The 20,134-nt window shown below is 48.6% G+C and overlaps 1 protein-coding gene and 5 non-coding genes across 6 annotated transcripts; 3 read left to right on the top strand and 3 right to left on the bottom strand.

Moving 5' to 3' along the window:
- Window positions 1-1,723: 1,723 nt before the first annotated feature.
- On the top strand, window positions 1,724-1,805 carry TRNAS-CGA (transfer RNA serine (anticodon CGA)). The gene has a single exon. It is a non-coding gene; the product is annotated as a tRNA-Ser (tRNA).
- A 9,505-nt stretch (window positions 1,806-11,310) lies between these two features.
- Window positions 11,311-14,440, top strand: HES7 (hes family bHLH transcription factor 7). Its single transcript, XM_074221011.1, has 4 exons — window positions 11,311-11,352; window positions 12,423-12,518; window positions 12,842-12,938; window positions 13,501-14,440. The coding sequence occupies exons 1-4, from the start codon at window positions 11,311-11,313 to the stop codon at window positions 13,950-13,952; spliced, it is 687 nt and encodes a 228-aa protein (XP_074077112.1). The 3' UTR covers window positions 13,953-14,440.
- TRNAR-UCU (transfer RNA arginine (anticodon UCU)) lies at window positions 14,360-14,446 on the bottom strand. The gene is given in 2 exon segments: window positions 14,360-14,395; window positions 14,410-14,446. It is a non-coding gene; the product is annotated as a tRNA-Arg (tRNA).
- Window positions 14,447-15,029: 583 nt separating this feature from the next.
- Window positions 15,030-15,111, top strand: TRNAL-UAG (transfer RNA leucine (anticodon UAG)). Its single transcript has one exon. It is a non-coding gene; the product is annotated as a tRNA-Leu (tRNA).
- A 4,385-nt stretch (window positions 15,112-19,496) lies between these two features.
- TRNAQ-CUG (transfer RNA glutamine (anticodon CUG)) lies at window positions 19,497-19,568 on the bottom strand. The gene has a single exon. It is a non-coding gene; the product is annotated as a tRNA-Gln (tRNA).
- A 479-nt stretch (window positions 19,569-20,047) lies between these two features.
- Window positions 20,048-20,120, bottom strand: TRNAK-UUU (transfer RNA lysine (anticodon UUU)). The gene has a single exon. It is a non-coding gene; the product is annotated as a tRNA-Lys (tRNA).
- Between the last annotated feature and the right edge of the window lie 14 nt (window positions 20,121-20,134).

The following is a 20,134-nucleotide window of genomic DNA, read 5'->3' as shown; positions in this document are numbered from 1 at the left end:
GAGCTGGCCTGGCCTCAGGCGGCCTCCTACGGTCCTTCCCCATAGGACCTGGATTCTGGTGTTTAACGTCCTCCTTCCCAGAATCCGGGAAGTCAGGGTGCAGGTCTCTGTTATAAGGTGGAGGAAGTGCCCAGATTGTAGTCTCCACTGCTACGCCACGTGTCTCTCTGAATCAGTTGTGCAAATGTGAGAAGTGCATAATCCTCACTTCCTTGGCACCACCACCACCACCCTTGTCCTCTCAGGACTGGCACCTGCTGATGGTGGAGAGGAGCGGGGTGGACTTCAGGCTAGTGCCTGGACCAAAGGGGGGGAGGTTGGAGTCTGCCAGACTGCACAGTTTGTGGCTGTGAGCCTTGGAAGAGGAGAGCAGGGAGGGAAGAGAGGGTATGTATGTGTGTGTGTGTGTGTGTGTGTGTGCGTGTGCATGTGTCTGTGGTGTGTGCATGTGTGTGTGTAGAAGTTGGAGATACATGTGTGTGTAAGAGGGAGAAGTTGGAGATATGTGTGTGGTGTGTGTGTGTAGAAGTTGGAGGTACATGTGTGTGTGTAAGAGGGAGAAGTTGGAGATATGTGTGTGTAGCAGTTGGAGATACATGTGTGTGTGTAAGGGAGAAGTTGGAGATACATGTGTGGAGAAGTTGGAGATATGTGTATATGTGTGGTGTGCATCTAGAAGTTGGAGGTGTGTGTGTGTGTAAGAGGGAGAAGTTGGACATACGTGTGTGGTGTGTGTGTAGAAGCTGGAGGTATGTGTGTGTAAGAGGGAGAAGTTGGACATATGTGTGTGGCGTGTGTGTGTAGAAGTTGGAGGTACATGTATGTATGTAAGAGGGAGAAGTTGACATACGTGTGTGGTGTGTGTGTAGAAGCTGGAGGTACATGTGTGTGTAAGAGGGAGAAGTTGGACATACGTGTGTGGTGTGTGTGTAGAAGCTGGAGGTACATGTGTGTGTAAGAGGGAGAAGTTGGACATATGTGTGTGGTGTGTGTGTGTAGAAGTTGGAGGTACATGTATGTATGTAAGAGGGAGAAGTTGACATACGTGTGTGGTGTGTGTGTAGAAGCTGGAGGTACATGTGTGTGTGTAAGAGGGAGAAGTTGGACATACGTGTGTGGTGTGTGTGTAGAAGCTGGAGATCCATGACCTGTGGAGAGCTTGGGGCGGGCAGGGCGGGCCAGCTGCCCTCGAGGTCCCCAAATGCCCGGTGAATGCCGGCCGCGTGCCAGGCCTTCCGGACTCCCCGAGCCCTGCACCTCCTGCAGCTCAGCAGCCCCTAAGCACCCGGCCCTGGGCACGAGTTCGGTGCCGCCGCTGTGGCTTGTGGCGCGTGGCTAAGGATCCCGGCCTCGCTGCCCCGGGGCGGCGCGAGTGGGCAGGGCTCCCCGCGGGGGAGTTGGTCTGTGCCAAGTCCTGCCCTTCTCACGGCCCCGCGCCGGGCGGGGGGAAGAGGCGAGTGCAGGCGCCGTGCGTGTGTGTGTGTGTGTGTGTGTGTGTGTGTGTGTGTGTGTGTGTGTGTGTGTGTACGCGTGTGTCCGTGTGTGAGTGTGTGTGCGCGTGCATGTGTCCGTGCGTCCGTGCGTGCCAGCGAGCGGCGGGCAGGCGGGCGGGCGGGCGGGCGGGCGGGCGCTGCTGAGGCCCGGCGCCTGCGCGGAGCCGGCCGGGCCGGGCACTGAGGCTTGCGGAGAGCCTGGTAGGGCCGGGCGGGCGCGGCCCCGCGCAGCTGTGATGGCCGAGTGGTGAAGGCGTTGGACTCGAAATCCAATGGGGTCTCCCCGCGCAGGTTCGAATCCTGCTCACAGCGGCCGCCGCGCTTTTGGCGCTCCGCCCCGGGAGGCCCCGAGGCTGAAGGGTGGGCACCAAGCTTCTGCCGCACCCCTCCGTGCCCGCTCCGGGCCCCGCCGCCCCGACCACACCAAGACCTCGCACCACGCGAAAGCGTTTTATTGAAGCTCTCTGGTTGCTTTGTTCTTCACCACACGGTCATTGGCAGGTAAATGCTGTCACCCATCCCAGCCTTGGGGGAAAAAGTTATTAAACCAACCTCCGGGGTCACTAGATCAACGCCACATTTTGTTCCCGTAGTCCCCCACCTCTCTGCCAGGAGGATCATTCCCTTAGAGCCGGAAAGGACGCCCGGTCTCGTAGTCTGACCCTTATATTTGCCCAGAGGAAGATTTGAGGAATGAGGTTCACTCATTTGCCCGAGTCACGCAGGTTGTTGGTTGTACTTCGTCCTTGAAGAGGCCCATGACATCAGGAAGGTGATGCCCTGACATCCAAGTAAGTAACAAAGACACGAACCCCTGTCTTCCGAAAACAAATCTAGTATTTTCTTGTTCCTTTTTTTTTACAATTAAATTTTTTTCAAACAACAAAATTCTGCTTTCTCTCCCTCCTTTCTCTCTGAACCCTTGCAAAAAGAAAAAAACCTTATAACAAATATGCATAGTAAAACAATGCAAATCCCTCAATTGACATTAACAAAAAATACATATATCTCATTCTGAGCCCTGAGTCCATCATTCCTCTGTCAAGAAAGAGACAGTACGGGCGGCTAGGTGGCGCAGTGGATAGCGCACCGGCCCTGCAGTCAGGAGGACCTGAGTTCAAGTCGACCTCAAATAATAATTACCTAGCTGTGTGGCCTCGAGCAAACTACTTAACCCCATTTCCCTTACAAAAACCTAAAATAAAAAAAAAGTAGATGGCATGTTGCAGCATCAATCCTCAGGAATTACAATTGATCGTTGCATCACTCAGTTTTTAAGTCTTTCGATGTTGTCTGTCTTTACAATGTTTTCATTGCATTAATTGTTCTATTTTTGCCCACTTCACTCTGCATTTGATCGTATCAACCTACCCAGATTTCTGTGAAACCACCCCTTTCCTCGTTTTTTAAAATGTTTTTAAAATAGCATATATTACTTACACTCACATACCATAATTTGACCATTCCCTAGTTGATGAACACCCTTTTATTATCTCTCTGCCACTACCAAAAAAAAAAAGAGATGCTATATTTTTGCACAACCCTTTAATTTTACAAAGAAGGAAACTACATACCTAGTTCCTCAATCCATCTTCCCAGAGCCTTAGAATATCAGAGTTGGAAAGAATTCAGAATCTATCTTGTTTAACCTGGACATGAACAGGAATCCCTTCTACAAAGTTTACAAGTAGTTATCCAGTCTCAATTTGAAGTCTTCCAGTGGGGAGAACCTTCTGAGGGTCTGAGAAAGCCCCTTTTCCTCTCATGTAGCTATAATTGTTAGGAACTTTCCTCCAATAACTTGGAGTCCTCTGTGGATAAATTAGCCAAGTCTAATCCCTTTATTCCATAAAGGCCCATCAGATTTTTAAAGACAGCTATCATGTTCCCCCTAAATCATTGCTTCAATTTTTGTACCACTATACCAATTTCTCTCCTTTTAAAATGTGCTCCCCCAGAACTGAGGACAACAGTTCAAATATGATCTGATCCTAGAAGGCATGTTTGCCTTGACATAAAAGTGCAGTGTTTTTTTTTTTGTCCTATCACAATATTGACTCAGATCTTCATAGCCCTCTTAACTTTCTACCCTAATCTTTTCCATAGACCCTGTTCCTGTATATGTGACTGATATTCTGAATCCAAGATTTACTGGTTGGGTGGGAAGGGTTGGACTTGTGATTTCTTCAGTATAGAGACCTCTCATTGAGGAAACACCCTTTACCAATGTAGATTGGCAAGTAACCTGTGATTTATATCCTGCAGAGTTGTCTGATTTCATTGATTCGGATTTAGGTTATCAAGATAACTTTGGATCTGAATTGTCATTAAATGTGTTAGCTATTGTCAGTTTTCTGTGTCCTACAAATTTGACAAGCATCTAAGTCATTGTTAAAAATATTGAGCAACACCAGACCGATTCCTTGAGGCATATCATTATTTATACCTGCCTTTGATTAGGAATCTGTCCTGAATCTTAATTGTAATCTGGCCCATACTGCTCTAGCTTGTCCTTAAAGATAGTTTGAGAGATCAATTAATTAATTGTTTTTAAGTACTTTCCATGTGCTAAACACTGGGAATACAAACACAAAGTCAAAAACAGTCCCTGACCTCAAAAAGTATAATGAGGCAGAGAATACAAATAGGAGACTGGTAGGAAGAGGTTCCTATTTTTTTTTTGGGGGGGGGGACAGTTATAGAAATGGTAACTGGACCATAGGGGAGTAAAATGACAAACCACTTCCAAGATAAGATTTGATCTGATTATAGTCCAGGATTAAGAAAGCAGGGTGATGTGGTAGGGATTGGGGGTGTTTACTGGGCAGCAAGACATCTAGTGAGAAAATGGTCAGAGAGTAAAGTGGAACATTAAAAAAACACACAACAACAACAACAACAAAAGAATCTGTCTATAATTTCCTATTCTAGCAGCTTCTTGTGTATCAATATCTTGATTGTAGTCACATACATGCCAAATAAGTACAAAATTTGTGCAGTAGTCTTTTCAAAAAGATTTCTGGTCTTGGAGTGGCTAGGTGGCGTAGTGGATAAAGCACTAGCCCTCAATTCAAGAGTACCCGGGTTCAAATCTGATCCCAGACACTTAATAATTACCTAGCTGTGTGGCCTTGGGCAAGCCACTTAACCTTGTTTTCCGTGCAAAAACCTAAAAAAAGAGATCAAAGAAAGATATCTGATTTTGTTAGCAATCTGCAGATTTCATTGGAAAGAATGAGATTTTTAAATACCTGAGCTTTGTGCCAAGCTTCTAATCTTAGTAGAAGAGTATTAAGGATAAACTCTTATTTACTACTTTATTAACCCTGTTGGGTGGGGGGGTGGGGAGAGAGAAATCAGGCTACTCTAGCATTGACATTTAATGAAGCCAACTTTTAATGATTCCTGCTTCTGTTTCTAAATGCTTGTAACCATCTTTTTGATAATGTTCCAAAATTTTGCCAGAATCATTATCAGACTTTTGGGTCTTTTAGTTTCCAAATTACACCCTATTCCCTCTTTTGAAAATTTGGATATTTAACTTTATCTTTAAAGATATAGATTGTTAGATGGAGAAGTTGATAGGTCACTGGACCTGCAGTTAGGAAGACCTGAGTTTGAATCTGAATCTGAATCCTCACAGGTCATGAGCAAGTCACTTATTTGACACTGCCTGCCTTAGTTTCCTCATCTATAAAAATAGGGAAAATAACAGTACTTTACAACCTAGGGTTGTTGTGAGGATAAAATGGGATATTTGTAAAGTGCTATGAAAACTTTGAAACTTTCATTATCTTGTCTTTTAGTATTCTCCAGTCCAGTGATACCTCCATTCAGTGCCTACATTTCTGCCTTACTAACATATTGAATATAAAGTCTTCCCGTGTCCTATCCTCAAACTGTTACTTAAGTTACATTCTTCCAGATTCCAATTTCCTCCCTGCAATCCCACCAGGGTTGCTATCTCCTTGACTTTGATCTCACTCAGACCGTGGGAAATCCTTCTTCAAAGGCACAGGCCACCGAGTACTGGGCTCCCTCCCCCACTGTCGGTATCACCTCTTTCCTTTCCTTGGGCTTCGATGAGCCTTTGCCCTCCTGTACTAGCCCCTCCAAGTCTTAAGAACCTGCAAGTTCTTAAGTCTAAGGCACCCAAATACTATGTTCCTATTCCCCCAGCTCTGAATTTGCAGGTCCTTACTCTATAAGAGATGGGATGAAGAATCAAGGAAGATCCAAAACTATGACCACACGAGCATAATAGGGGATTGCAATGGGAGAGAGGGGGAGAACTGTCATATAGGGAGCATTTAGGTCTCAGCTGAAGTTCTCCTGCTTTTATTACTATCTTGGTGCTTTTGTTTTTATGTACCCCCTCCCCAAAATATTTTCACCGAGCCACTTACTAGCTGAGTCACTTTTAACTCTAAACATTCTATTCATTTAAGTGTAATAGGAGAAGCAATAAACTTGCTGAATTAATCACATCCCAGCTCACTGGCCCCACTGGATAGGACTATTTCTTTTATCTCCTTGCTCTATCCTTTCTTAAACCTTTCAGTCCTATGAGATTCCACAAGAAGGGGCTACCACAGAGAATTTAGAGGAGATTGTAGAGAGCCAGAGAAAGTTGGAGAATCATGGAGAAGAAGGAAGGGGAGAAGATTCTTCTCAGGCGATAGGGTAGGAAGGAGCACTTATTCTGCACTTTCCAACGTTTAAGAATGTGACACTAAATTTATAAGTTCCCATCCCTTGCCACCTACACCCTTCTAGCTCCCAAGACTTTCAGTAAAACCAGGACTCTAGGGACAGAAAAAGTAGGTCGCCTTAGCCTTGCATCTCCCCTTCCTTTGAAGAGCCGAAGCAGGAGGAGCAGCTAGGCATGGGAATTAAAGCATAAAGTTGTTGCACAGCTGGGGGGGATCAGTGACACCTGACCAGCTGTGCTCTGTTTCCGCCCCACAGGGTCCTACGCGTGGAGGACACGAGCTGACAGCCCTCCCCGTCCCCCCAGACGCTTGCCGGGTGTCTGGGAGCCAGAGAAGCTGGGATATATCCAGAGTGATTTGCATACAAGTCACTTGTGGCAGAATCCAAAAGCATTTTGGGGCTTGAAAGAGACCGTCAGAGACCATCCAGACCCTTTTTAGTCAGTTCCTACCTATCACAACCCCTCACTGACCCCAAGACGGTGACCTTTTTCTATCGTAGCTCTTCCAGGAAAAACCAAAGGGAGATATCAAAGGCAGTCCCCAAGATTTCACAGTCCAAAGCCATTGATTCAGGCCTTCACTGTCCCAGCACAGAAAATCTCCAGGTCCAGTTCCTCATCCAGTGGATTCCTTCCCAGAAGACCTCGTTAGGCTTTATGACTCCACTTGCCTAACCCATTTTCCATTTTTCTATTTTTGGTCTCCTTCCCTTTCATTCCACCTTTCCATTTTCTTCAACTAGTTTGTCCCATTTGTTTGTCCCCCATTTGTCTCCCCCACCACTTTCTCCCTTCCACCCTTTAGCAAAACCTCCTGTTTCACACCTTACTGCCCAAATAAGCTGTTCTCACAGCATGGAAAGACAGGAGTTTAGGGAGTAGCAGCAGCAGTAGCAGGGAAGACAGTCTGGGTGAAAGAGGAGCAGATGGGAAAGAAAAAAGACACAGGCTCAGAGACAGAGAAATAAGCAGTGGGAAACGGAGACACAAAGAGAGTACACTCTGGGCCCAAGGGTGTCTCTGCTCTCAGATCCTCCAAACTCTTCCTTCTTCCCTACAGGTATGCATGCTGGGTTCTCACAAGTGGCTGCTACATCTGGCCCGTGGGCCTCGGGCCCAGGCGCGTGCAGGATCAAAGAGATGTGGAAAACAGAGGGTAGGGAAGGTGTCAATAACTTCTCTGTGTCAATGATCTTCCCAGAGAAGCCAAGGGCTTGAGAGCCTGGGAGAGAGGGGTTGGGAGATAGATACCTGGAGAGAAAACAAAAGAGAAAGACAGGAGACACAGAGAAAATGGAATGGAAGACTGAGGGGGAAAATGCAGAGATAGTTGAGATGAAAAGGATATATAGAGAAGGAAAAGAGAAAATAAAAGATTAGGAGAAAAAAATTCTTAGAAAAGTCAGAATGAGAAGCTGTAGTATTCTGACCAAAGCTCCTCTTTGTCTGCTTCCATCAATAGTCAACTGTTCCTCTGCACCTTGGGACCATTCTCCTTAAGTCACCCTCCTCTCAACTCTTGTTTCACCCCTCTCCACCTCCACCCAGTTGCCCTCTTGCTTGGAATCAGAGGAGAAGGAATTTTCTCAGAATTGCACCTGAGGAAGGCATGAGGTGAAGATACGAGAAATGGGGAACTGAGATTGACAGGAAAGGAAGGAAAAGAAAATAAAGAGATGGAAGAGAAAAACAAGGGGCAGCTAGGTGGCATAGTGGGTAAAGCACCGGCCCTGGAGTCAGAAGTACCTGGGTTCAAATCTGGTCTCAGACACTTAATAATTACCTAGCTGTGTATCCCTGGGCAAGCCACTTAACCCCTTTTGCCTTGCCAAAGACCTAAGAAAAAGAGCCAAGGGTGATCATTGATATTTATTTACACTTCTTATCTCACAACTACCCTGTAAAGTTGGTTGCTTATCACTATCCCCACTTAATACTTGAGACTGTGGTAATTGATTTTCCTAGGGTCACACACAGTTCTTTCTAGTCATTACAATCTGGTGGTTAAAAGAGTATTCTTAACTTTTTTTTCAGGAACCTGATAGAAGTCTGGCTTTCATTTAAAAATGTTTTTTAATACTTATATTTTTTAGAAAGCTATCAAAAATGATATTCAAATGACATTTCTACCAGAACCAAAGCTAGCTCTCCTTCAAGGATAGAAGCCAATTGCCTACCAATTAACTAAGTGCCTGCCTACTACATATATGATTCCAAGGTTCCTCCAGTGTCACCTAGGCTGGAGGGGATTCACAGGCTATGGTGGGTCCAGGATGCAGGGTTCCTTCTGCAGGAGATAGGGGTGGATCTGGGAGATGCTTTGTTCATTCATTCAGTAAAGATTTGTTGTTAGGGATACAAAAAGAAGCAAAACATGGTTTCTACTCTTAAATCTAATAGAAAAAAATGCAAATGTATGCAAAGCAAACTATACATAGAAGCTACAGTCTGGGGTTGTAACATGTCAGAATTAGGGTTAGAATTGAGATGAAGGTAGATAGATATTCTGAAATCTTGACTCCATCCCTTTTGGGAGGATCCTGTACCAGCAGAAAAGTAGGACCTAGCTCAGCACAGATCAGAACTGGATCCTAGGCTGCAGAGAGAGACTTCTGGACACTTTGATAAGAGCCTTACTGATCTGGGAAGGAACTGATGATGAAGTATGGTGGGAGAGAGAGGAGGGACCCTTTCCTGGCCCCCTGCTCCCAACCCTGCCTGCTCTAGGTCATTAAGGCCACCCCATATGGCCAGGGGTTGGGCCCACACCTGGTTGTGAACAACTTTTCCCTCCTCTACCAGGGTCTGGTGAAAAGGAAGCCACAAATCTGACCCAAAATTCCCAGGGGGGGTGGGGAGGGTCTCAGGCTTCAGCAATGCTCCCCCTCAACATCTGTGCAGTCCCATTTGGCCTCACTAGGGAGTCTGTGCCTGTAGACCTGAGGGCACCCTGCCCTGATTATACTGGCTGAGATGTTTTCAAGAGAACAAATTTATGATCTTTGCAGAATTTACAAGGCTTTGGACCTTACCAGAACACAAGGAAAGACCTGGGAAAAACTGGCTTTCTACTTGCATTTCTCTCCTGTCTTTCTGAGTATTTCCCTGTTTATTTGTCTCTGTCTTTCTCTGCTTCTCTTTTTATCTTTCTACAAAGAGAGAGAATCAAAATTTTTCTTTTTTGGACAAAGGTGGGATGGACGGTAGTTACTGGAAAGTGGTAGTCAAAAGACCTAGGTTTGGCTTCTGGTTCTACCACTTACAAATTATATGACTCTGGTCAAGCCACTGTGCTTTTTTTTTGGGGGGGGGGGCTCAGTTTCTTCATATATAAAATGACCAGATTGGTCTAGATAAGATCTTAGATCTCCTTCAGCTCTGATATGTGCATGAAATGCCTTGTCTTAATTTTGTATTGGATGGACAGAGTGCCCAGGACAGAGTCAGGAAGTTCTAATCTGACCTCAGACACTTACTAGTTATGTGATGCTAGGCAAGTCACTGAACCTCTTTTTATTTCAGTTTCCCCCTCTGCAAAATGGGAAAAATAACACTTATCTCCTGGGTGATGGTGAGGATTGAATAAAATAATTAAAAAGCCCTTAGCAAAGAGCCTGCTAGTAAGCTATTATTCCTATCCTTTCCAGTGACATGTGTACATTGAAAAAGAGACAGGCCAAGGCAGTCCCTCTCCTGATATCATCTTGAAGGTTTAGAACACAATTCAGTTAACATCAAAACACAAGAAGAGATAGGAGAGGTTCAGGTTCAGATAAGATAGTCCCTTATGATAGATAAGCTATCATGGAGTTTACATGTGTACCATATTTACCCTCAGACAGTAAAGACACAATAAGCATTGTTTCTCTGTCCCCATCCCCAGAGTGGGTCTCCATCAACCCAGCTGTGTTCACATCCCTGTCCTGTGAAATCACTATGTAAGTGAGAAGCGTGGCTTGCTAATGGGAAAAGTAGGGAAGAAATACTTTTGAGGGATTGGAATGGGGAAGCAGGAATTTGTAGACACTTGATTTATAAACTATAAGGCACTATATTAAATGTGAGCTTTAAATAAAAGATCTAGGAAGGGAAACAGGGAAGGACTAGGGAGCAGGCACTAGAAAAGTTTGGTGTGAAGGACATGAAAGAGTTCACAGGGTTGCTGGCAGTATATTGCTATGGAAAAAGTGAAGTGTTAACATGTGAAATGCAGTAATATGTACTTATGTATGCTTATGTGTGTCGATTACTGGTATCTGGAGCTTCCAATTAAGAATTCCCCCTCCCAAATTAGAGCAACAGCCAGTAGTTCATTCAGGATCACATAGCCAATATGGGCAGGTCTTGAAGTCTTTCTGACTTTAAGTGTATCCAAGCTATCCAGCATAAAAAAAAGAAGAGCTCGACCTGTGATTCCGCTAATAAAGGGTAAATCCTCTTTGACTAGGAGAACTTTCTCTGCAATGTATGACCCCACCACATAGCTACTATTGTATAGGAGAGGAGACTTGAAGTCACAGTCTTGAGGTTCTTAGGCCAGTTCTCTGGCCATTACGGTACGTTGTCTCTCACCTGAGCACCACTACAGGTAAATAGAAGAGTTATAGCAGGATTGAGAACAGAAAAGAATAACAGCAGGATTGAGATATGTTCTTTTCTCTCTGAACTTCATCCAAAAAAGGATGAGATGATGATAATAATAATAATGGTATTTGCTAATAATCCATCCTTCACTTACAACCATAACACTACCCTGTGACCTATTTGTGAAGCCACTAACTTTCTGATTCTAACCCCAATCCTCCCCTCCCCACACAAATTCTCTTGGGGCAAACATCAGTCCCCAAAAAGCTGCCTTTCTCCTTTTAGCTCCGTTTGCCTCCCCTTCCTCACACCTCCCCTTTCCGGTAGGCTCGTGTCCTTAGACCAGGGAGTCTTGAGCTGGCCGTTCACACCTGGTCTGGCCGAAATAGGCTGTGGGAGGGGCGGGGAGGATGGGGTTCTGGAGGCGGTGCTGGAGAGAGGTGGTGCCCTGGGCCCCTTGGTGGTCTATAAAGCCCTGGGTGGGTGCTGACCAGCTCCACTCCAAGGTCCAGATGCGAGATGGTGACCCGGGATCGAGCAGAAAACAGGGATAGTCCCAAGGTAAGGGAGAGAGGGTGAAGAGAAGGCACCCATAAGTCAAGAGAAAAAACAAAGGGAGGACAGGAAAAGTTCTCCACTTTGGGGAAACTTTGGGGGAGGGACCAGAAGGACCCACAAGAGAAGGCTAAGGTGGTTGTAGTCAGAGACTGGGGCCAAATAATGGAAATGGAAAAGAGGAAGAAGGGGGGCAGAGGACAAAGAGAGGAAGGAAAGGGGGAAGTGGAATACAAGGAAGACATGAGAATCTAGGGAAGATTAGAGAATTGGGGTTGGAGGAAAAAGTGAGGGAACGAATCAAAACTAAAGTAGGAGGGAGAGAAAGGGACAATGGCTAGGGAGAGAGATGGTGGATAGAGGGCCTGGGTGAGAGGAGGGATTGGGATAAGAGAGATGGAAAACTCGGGGTAAGTTTTAGAGAAAGATCGATAAGGAGAGAGCAAGGAGAAGAGAAAAGGTTGGAGAAGGGGAAGGAAGGAGGCAATAAGATTAAATGGTTCCTGATCGATGGAGACATAATATACAGAATTTAAAAAGGGGGGGAGGGGAGAGGTAGAGAAAGATGGAGGAAGAAGAAAAATATCACCATTGTAAGGAAGGAAAAGACAGAGGGAGGAAGAGAGGTACAAGGAGACAAGAGAAAGGCATGTTAAAAAATAGAGATGGGGGAATTAAAAAGATGAGGCAGAAATAGAAACAGAGATGGGGGACAGGAAAATGAAAGGGACGGAGAAGCTAGAATCATGAAGGTAGGAAATATAGACAGGAAGCTCATAAATAAGGCACGAGTGGGGAGGAGAAAAATAGAAAAAGACCGGAGAAGAGAGGGAAGTAGGGAAACGTGAACCAAGGAGAAAATTCCTGAATCCTGGACTCGTAATGGGAGAGACTTTGGGGGAGGCAGGTGAACACCGCATGGGGAAGCAGGGGGTCTGGCATTATTCTGTGATTAGCTGTTTAGGAAGGTGGGGGGCCGATGGCCCCGCGGACGCTTTGCAGCGGGGAGCTGGGCAGCTGGTCTGTGGCTGAGTCTCGGGTATGGCTTGGTCCGGCCTCCCCCTTCCCGCCCACAGATGCTGAAGCCGCTGGTGGAGAAGCGGCGTCGGGATCGGATCAATCGGAGCTTGGAGGAGCTTAGGCTCTTGTTGCTGGAGAGGACCCGGGACCAGGTCAGTGAAGTCGCCCTCCTGGGTCAGCCCCTCCCGAGTGTCCGGTCCTTGGTGTCAGGGTGGAGACTTCCCAAGACCTAAGGGGCTGGTCCGTGTCCTAGGGGCCGAGGAGCCTCGAGGGGCCCCCACGTCCGTCCCCCCAGTTCCCCTCTCTCGGTAGCCCCGCACCCCCGGTCCCCTTCCCGTGGGGGCCTGCTTAGTCTGCCCCGGCCGGCCCGGGCCCCGCGGCCCGAGGGTGGGCTCCGCGCCCGGGCCCCGCTCCTTTTCCCCCTCCCACTTTCCCTCTCCCCCGTCTCTCTCCCCTCGCTCCGTCCCGCCTCCAGAACCTCCGGAACCCCAAGGTGGAGAAGGCTGAGATCCTGGAGTTCGCCGTGGGCTACCTGAGGGACCGCAGCCGGGCCGAGCCCCCGGGTACAGCGGGTACAGCGCGCGGGGCCGGGCCGCGGAGGCGCGGGGGTGGGGGGCGGCGTGGCCCCGGGGCGCCCCTCGCGAAGCTGCCGGCCGCGCGGCCGGCGTGTCTGTGTCCGGCCGGCCTCCGGCGCCCTCCGCTGCCCGCTGGGTCTCTCCCGCCCCGGGCCCGCCCCGGCCCGGCTCTCCGCGCCCCCGCGCCTCCTGCTCCTCCCGCGCCCGCGCCCCCGCTCCTCCCGCCCCCCCGCGTCTCCCCTCTCCTCCCGCCCCCGCGCCCCCGCGCCTCCTGCTCCTCCCGCGCCCGCGCCCCCTGCTCCTCCCGCCCCCCCGCGTCTCCCCTCTCCTCCCGCCCCCGCGCCCCCGCCCCGCCCCCGCTCCTCCGCGCCTCCCCGCCCCCGCGCCCCCGCCCCCGCGCCTCCCGCTCCTCCGCGCCTCCCCGCGCGTCCCCGCGCCCGCCCGCGTCCCCGCGCCCCCCCGCGCCCCCACGCACGCCGGCACGCGCCCCGGCTCCCCCACGCGCGCGCCGCCCCGCGCCCTGATTCCCGCCTCCCTGTCTCCCCCCGCCCCGCCGCAGGCGCCGCCCGATCGCCCAGCCCGGACTCCGAGGCGCTGACCAGCTGCTACCTGTCCGGCTTCCGCGAGTGCCTGCTGCGCCTGGCCACCTACGTGCACGAGGCCAGCCCGGTGACGCGGGCCCAGCTGCTCGGCACCCTGCACAGCTACCTGCGGCCCAAGCCCAGCCGGCCGGAGCCCGCGGAGCCCGGCTGCCCCGCTCCTCGGCCCACGCCGGACCCCGCCGCGCTGCCGCCCGGCTGCCTGCCCGCCCCCGCCCGCCAGCGCCCCCTCCTGCCCCCCGCCAGCCCCCGCTCCGCCTGGCCCCCGACGCTCCGCACCCCCTGGCAGAGGAACCTGGGCGCCGCGGCGCCGCACACAGGACTGCGCCCGGCTCACAGACAAGAGAGGGCGCCGCCGCGGGGCAAGTCCCCGGCGGCCCCGCCGCCCGCCTTCTGGAGACCTTGGCCCTGAGCGGGCGAGGGGCGTCGGAGGTGGGGGCGGGGGCGCGGGGGGCGGAGCCCCGAGAGACTGCGCGGGCGGCGGGGCGTGCGGAGAGCCGGGCTTATATTATATATAGTATCTATATGAATATATATTCCCCGTCCCCTCCCTCCAGGGCCCAGGGCGGCAGCCTCCCGCCCCGCCCCGCGCGCCCCTAGTGCATGGAATAAAGTGATGCTGGAATCCCTTGCTCTCCGCGTCCTTTCCCTCCCCCCAGGCGGCACGGCGGGCTGACAGGTAAGTGCGCCGAGGGGAGGAGCGGCACCGACGGGCCCCGGCCGGACGGCGAGGCGGGCGGGACGGGGAGAAACGCCTCCCGGGCCTCCCCGCTCCGCGTCCGCCCGGCTCGCCAAACACCTCCACGAAAAAAAATAAAACGACTCTGGTGGGATTCGAACCCACAACCTTTGAATGACTCTCTCGTCACTAGAAGTCCAATGCGCTATCCATTGCGCCACAGAGCCACCTGCCGGGCCCTCGCGGCTCGCGCCCTACAGCCGCCACCGCCGCCGCCCGGGGGAAGCGCGGAGCGGAGGGAGGGGAAGGGAGGGCGGCCGAGGCTGCCAGCGGGGGGGGGGGGGGCGGGGGGAGAGGGCGGGCCGGCGGCCCGAGGGCGCGCGCGGGGCGTGCGCGCGGCCGCGGCCGGGGGGGGGCGCGCCCCGGGCGTCGCGCTGCGCCCGGGCGGCGGCCTCGGGGTGCGCGGCGCATGCGTGTCCGCCCGCCGGCGCGTGTGCGTGCGCCGCGCGTCAGCCCGTCGGCGTGTCGGCGCCCGGCCGTGGGCTCCGGCGCTCCGGGGCCCCTCCTCCGCCGCCTCCCGCCCGCTCCCGCCCAGCCCGGGGGCTGTGTGCCGGGGGCCTCCCGCCCCGCTCCCCGCTCCCCGCGCCTAACAAACTGCTTTCCCCGGGGCCCCGCGGGCGCCGCCGCGCCCCTTCCCTGCCCGCGGCTGGCTCCCGGGCGCCTGGCCGGCGGCTCCGCCACGTCGCGGGACGGCGGCGCGCGGCCCGAAGCGAGAGCCAACAAGCTTCGGAGGAGCCGGCCCTGCGCGCAGGTAGCGTGGCCGAGCGGTCTAAGGCGCTGGATTTAGGCTCCAGTCTCCTCGGAGGCGTGGGTTCGAATCCCACCGCTGCCAAGGCGAGCTTAGTTTTGATAATGAAAAGACCTCGCTTATTCCACGGCGGAGAGATTTTGTGCTCGTCCTTCCCCGACCTCCTTCACTCCGCGGGGAGAGCTGTTGAGGCTCGCCTGACTTTGTAAAACCCGAGGACTTGGCTGCTGCGGACCCCGGCGCCGCGTGGAGCTGGCAGGCTGCAGCCCGCTGCCCCGCCCGCCCGAGCGGAGATCCCCACCGGCAGCGAGGGAATCCAGGGACGGGACGGAAACACACAAAACAAAACTTGTACCGGTCTTAGAGAAAAAGAAATCTGCGCCTTCAGTATCGAGAAATCTGTTTCTCATAGCACATTTAAATCTGCTTCATTTTAATGTCTGACCTCTTGGTGTGCCCAGCGTAGTAAATCTTCCAAAAGAACCAATACCTGAAGACAACTATGACATCCATCACCAATGTCTCCTACCGATTAAATATACGCAGTTCCACTTCCTTCAACCAGTTCTCATAGGATTTCACTATTTTGGTCTCCCTGCTCTGGATCTTTTCCAGATTATCACTATCCTTCCCAAAACATAAGCTCGGAACGAGTTATAGCTTTTCTAGATGTGACCTGACAAAGGCAGAGTACAAATAGTCTATTTCTTAGTCATTGAATGAAGAGACTATATATCTTTTGTGACTCCTAATATCCTATTAGCTTTTGGGGTTCTTTATACTGAATGGATGATTGATGACACAGAAACCCTAAACTATCTTTTAGACACCCTGAAGACTAGCCCCATCACCTCTAAAAAAAAATTCTGTTTAAAGGCCAGTTGTAAGATTTTTGATGCCAATTCCTCTTAAATTTAATTTGACTAATTTTAGCCACAGTTAGTAATGGGGGGGAGGTATCCCAACTTTGTCATCCAAAATACATTTTATTCATCCAAGTTTTCTGTTAATTCTGGATTTTGCAAGTATGTCATATGTAGCTTTATTCAAATCACTGATAAAATTAGTAAAATAATACTTTGGCATCAGAGTGGTCTGGCCATTCCACTGGTTCTGAATCCATGCACCTCCGCTAACACTCCTGTGATCCTCTCTTAAGTATTTCATTGTTTTATAGATAGATTGTTTGTACTTTGTCTTTTTCATTCGAGATTATTTTCAGGGCTTAGCTCAGTCTCTGAGACATTTGTTTTCGTTCAGTTGAACGCACCATACATTTGAACTGGGGTCCTCCTGACTCCAGGGTCAGGGCTCTATCCATTGCGTCACCTAGCTGCCCCTCATGGGCTTTTATTTGACAAAAGATAGGGTTTTTTTTCTGGGTTAAGGTAAATGGAGGTGACTTGTCCAGGGACACAGAGCTAGAGAATGTCTGAGACTAAATTTGAACTCAGGTCTTCCTGATTCTAAACTCTGCTCTATCCACTGATCCATCTTGATGCTTATGACTGGCACATAGTAGTAGGTACTTAATAAATGCTTGTTGACTGAATGATAAGAAAATGGACCTCAGATAGAATCCCATACTCAATTACTATAAGAATATAAATGCTAAAAGTGCAAAAAAAATCTTGAGAAACTGTATTGAATAATTTCAGCCCTGGAAATTGTATAAGAAACCTTTCAGTAGAAAGGTAGGAATTGTGGACTTGGAATTTAGTCTATACTTTTAGAGAAGGTAGATGTGTTGCCTTTGTTTAAATTTTTTTTCTTTGCTTAGAAGGAATGAGTCAGTGATGGAAGAAGGGGAGTGAAAAGCTTTATTTTTCTACCTGGTTATCATGTGTCCCTGAATGTATGACTCTTTTATTTTTGTAAAGTTTCTTTTTTTCCTGACCTTACATGAATGAATAAGTATTCTCAGGTGGGAGTGCCTGGATGCCTGGGAGACTGCCCATCAAAGCCAAAGTCCCATTAACAACTGGAGTCCCTTAATTAGTAGCAACAGCAAAAGCAACAAAGTCTGATAAAGACCTACAGAGGCACACCAGAGACCTACTCTTCATAGCCTAGCGCAGGAGATTGACCCCCAAGCTTGGGAAACAAATCCCCAGAGGAGCCCAGAACAAGGGAGCAAAGGAGTCATATGAAGATGTTATTCTTTGAAACTAACTTTGTGGAGACTCTGAGAAGAGAGAAAAGATATCCAGGGCCAGAAAACTAGAGGTTCCCTTCTCTTTCCTGTGTTACATAAAACATGTGCCTCATCAGTACAATTAGTTCATGATCCTTCCTTCTACAAGGTCAATGTGCAGGGGTGGAAGAGACAGAGCATGCCTCCAAGGTGGGACAAATCTTCTGTTCCAACTACTATAAGCCTAAGCCCACTTTCCTCGGGGACCTTCTGCTTAAGATAAAGATCCTGGTTTGGGGAGATGTTTTGGTAACATCTATTCTTTGTATAACAACTGATTGCTTGAGATGAAGGGACGAGACAGGGGCTCATTAACAATTATACTGAAAGCCACAATACCTCACCCCAAGAATTCTGAGATCTTTTCTCTCTTCTCAGAGTCCCCAAAATGTTAACTTCAGTGAATTGGAATCTTCATAAGAATCCTTTGCTCCCATTGCTCAGCTGGGCTGACTCCTTTTGGAATTTAATGTCTAAGCTTGGGGGGGTCAATCCCCTACTAGGCTGTGAAGAGCAGGTCTCTGTGGGCCTTATCAGACTTTGTTGTGGTTACTACTGCTAGTAATTATGGGATTCCAGTTATTAATGAGACTTTGTATAGATCTGATGCATTTCCCAGTCTTCTAGTCTTCCAGTCACCCAGGCACTTGCATCTCAGAATACTCATTCATTCATATAAGGTCATGAAAAAAAAAGAAATACGACACCCTCTGGGGACTCGACCACCCAGTGCAAGGATGATCACAGAGGATATGCTACAAATGCATCAGAGAGTTACAGAAAAAAAAAGTAAGCACTCTGTGAGGTCTGGGTGGGAGAGGGGAAGAGGGCTTCTTAGATGAGCTTCAATTGACCTAGTTTTAAAAGAAAGCTTAAGAATGCCTTTATTCAGAAAAGATATCCTTTGACTTTTTTTGGTAACAGGAATAGGATGAACCTTTTACTGGAGTTCAAAGCAGAGGTAGCGGCAAGCTAAACAATCCCTGAGCAGCATCCTTCTTGATCAGCATGAATTGGACTCAGGAGCTGGGGCACTGTTCTACAAGGAAAGGAGACATCACGTTCCTTCTGCAGGTTTTGCTTTTGTGGCTGCTTGTAAGCTCTGCTACAAATTCTCCGCTCCTTGGACCATTCACAACTCACCTTGGTTGATTCCATCTCCACACTGCAGGAAGCCAAATGGAAGTGGAACTTTTTAAAGGACTCTATGAAGGGAGAAAAGATTCTCTGCATTTGGTTATCCCATTATTACATGTGCTTCCTATACAGAGTACCTGCCACACTAGAGAGTCCTAAGGTTTGGGAGGAAAGTTGTATAGCAACTTCTCACTAAAAGCGAATTTATTCTACCAAAAGATTGTTAAAGATAACTATATAGATAGTGGCTAAAGAGTTACAGGGCCCTACAGGGCAATGCCTAGGACTGGAGGTGGTAGTCACCCTTTGGGGACCTCAGATCAAAAGCTGGAGTACAAATTGGGAGTGAGCCCAGAGTAGGTACTATGTAAAAATCTGATGATATCACTCCTCTTATTCAATCCAGTGGCCCTCTCTTCCCTCTAGGATAAAATTTAAGCTTTTTCGTTTTTTGACCCAGTCTGTCCTCAACCTATTTTTTTCTAATGTTCTTGTGTACTATTTATCCTCTGGGATTCTGTGACAAGGCCCAAGGGATCTTCTTGCTGTATATTGATTACCTCCATTTCTGAACCAGATTCATATTCTACTGTCTCATAGAATCATTATCTTCCTTCAAGACTTATTTCAGTCCTCTCCTTCTACTACAGTTCCTGATCCTTTCAATTGCTAGTATCTTCCCTTCCAAATCTCCTTAAATTAATTACTTTGTATTTTTGTATTTATTTGTATTTATTCTAAAAGTACATATATATACTTGTCCCTGGGCTAGATGTTAACTATTTGAAAGTAGGGATTGGTTGTTGTATAATATCCCCAGGGTCCGTTATATAGTAGGCAATTAATGAATATTTGTTTGTAACAGATAATTGCATTCTAAGGATAATAGATTCTAAATTTCTCAAAATAAAAAAATCCTCAAACTGTATTTTAGGCTTCACATTCCTCCCAATATCCTATTTCAAAACTCTTTCAGGTTCTTTCACGGGAGTTATTTCAATTTCAATATCAGTTCAGTTCCATTGAATTGGAAAGCTTTTGATTGAAAGGAAAATTGTTTTTTGAAATTTGGAATGTGGAAAAAACCTTGTTTATATCAACTTTTATCCCATTTTGAATATGAAAGTATGGCAAAAGTAGGTTCCACCGAGATTTGAACTCGGATCGCTGGATTCAGAGTCCAGAGTGCTAACCATTACACCATGGAACCACCCTTAAGTGTGGGCTTTCTTGTATCCCTTTTATAGGTACTTTAGCATCTATTTTTGTTTCTCCCCTCTTCTTCCGTCCCCTCTTTTCTCCTTCCTCTCCTGTTTCCCCTTCCCCTATTCCTTCCTCTATTTCGAAGACAAGCCAGAAGCTTTTCCTCTGAACAAAATGCTCTTCAGATGTCCACTCTTTCGTTTTCCTAAAAGGAAGTAATTTCCTTTGAAAATATAGCCACAAAATCTGGTTTGCTCGATTTATACTACAGAAGCTTTGTTTTTCTTTTTTTTTTTTCCTTAGAGGGGTAGGAGGGGTTAAGAGAAAATTAATGTTTGTTAATTGGAGAAAAAGAAAGTTCGCTCATATTTTTAAAATGATTAACCTTCGTGTTTTAACCTTGATCATTTTTCAAATGAAGAAATCAAAACGAGAAAGGAAAAGCTGATTTGTTTTAAAAATCAGTAAATAGTTTACAAAACGATTCGCCCGAACAGGGACTTGAACCCTGGACCCTCAGATTAAAAGTCTGATGCTCTACCGACTGAGCTATCCGGGCCCTGAGAGGACGTT

This window comes from Macrotis lagotis, chromosome 2 (genome assembly GCF_037893015.1).
Source record: "Macrotis lagotis isolate mMagLag1 chromosome 2, bilby.v1.9.chrom.fasta, whole genome shotgun sequence".
Classification (NCBI taxonomy): domain Eukaryota; kingdom Metazoa; phylum Chordata; class Mammalia; order Peramelemorphia; family Peramelidae; genus Macrotis; species Macrotis lagotis.
The sequence above is the reverse complement of the archived record's forward strand: the minus strand, read 5'-3'. Positions and strand labels throughout refer to the sequence as shown.

What these genes read in the sequence shown, in the direction of transcription:
- HES7 (XM_074221011.1), top strand. Translation starts at nt 11,311, where the DNA reads ATGGTGACCCGGGATCGAGCAGAAAACAGGGATAGTCCCAAG. An exon ending in AAAACAGGGATAGTCCCAAG is followed by an intron (nt 11,353 to 12,422) that starts GTAAGGGAGAGA and finishes TCCCGCCCACAG; the next exon opens with ATGCTGAAGCCGCTGGTGGA. An exon ending in TGGAGAGGACCCGGGACCAG is followed by an intron (nt 12,519 to 12,841) that starts GTCAGTGAAGTC and finishes TCCCGCCTCCAG; the next exon opens with AACCTCCGGAACCCCAAGGT.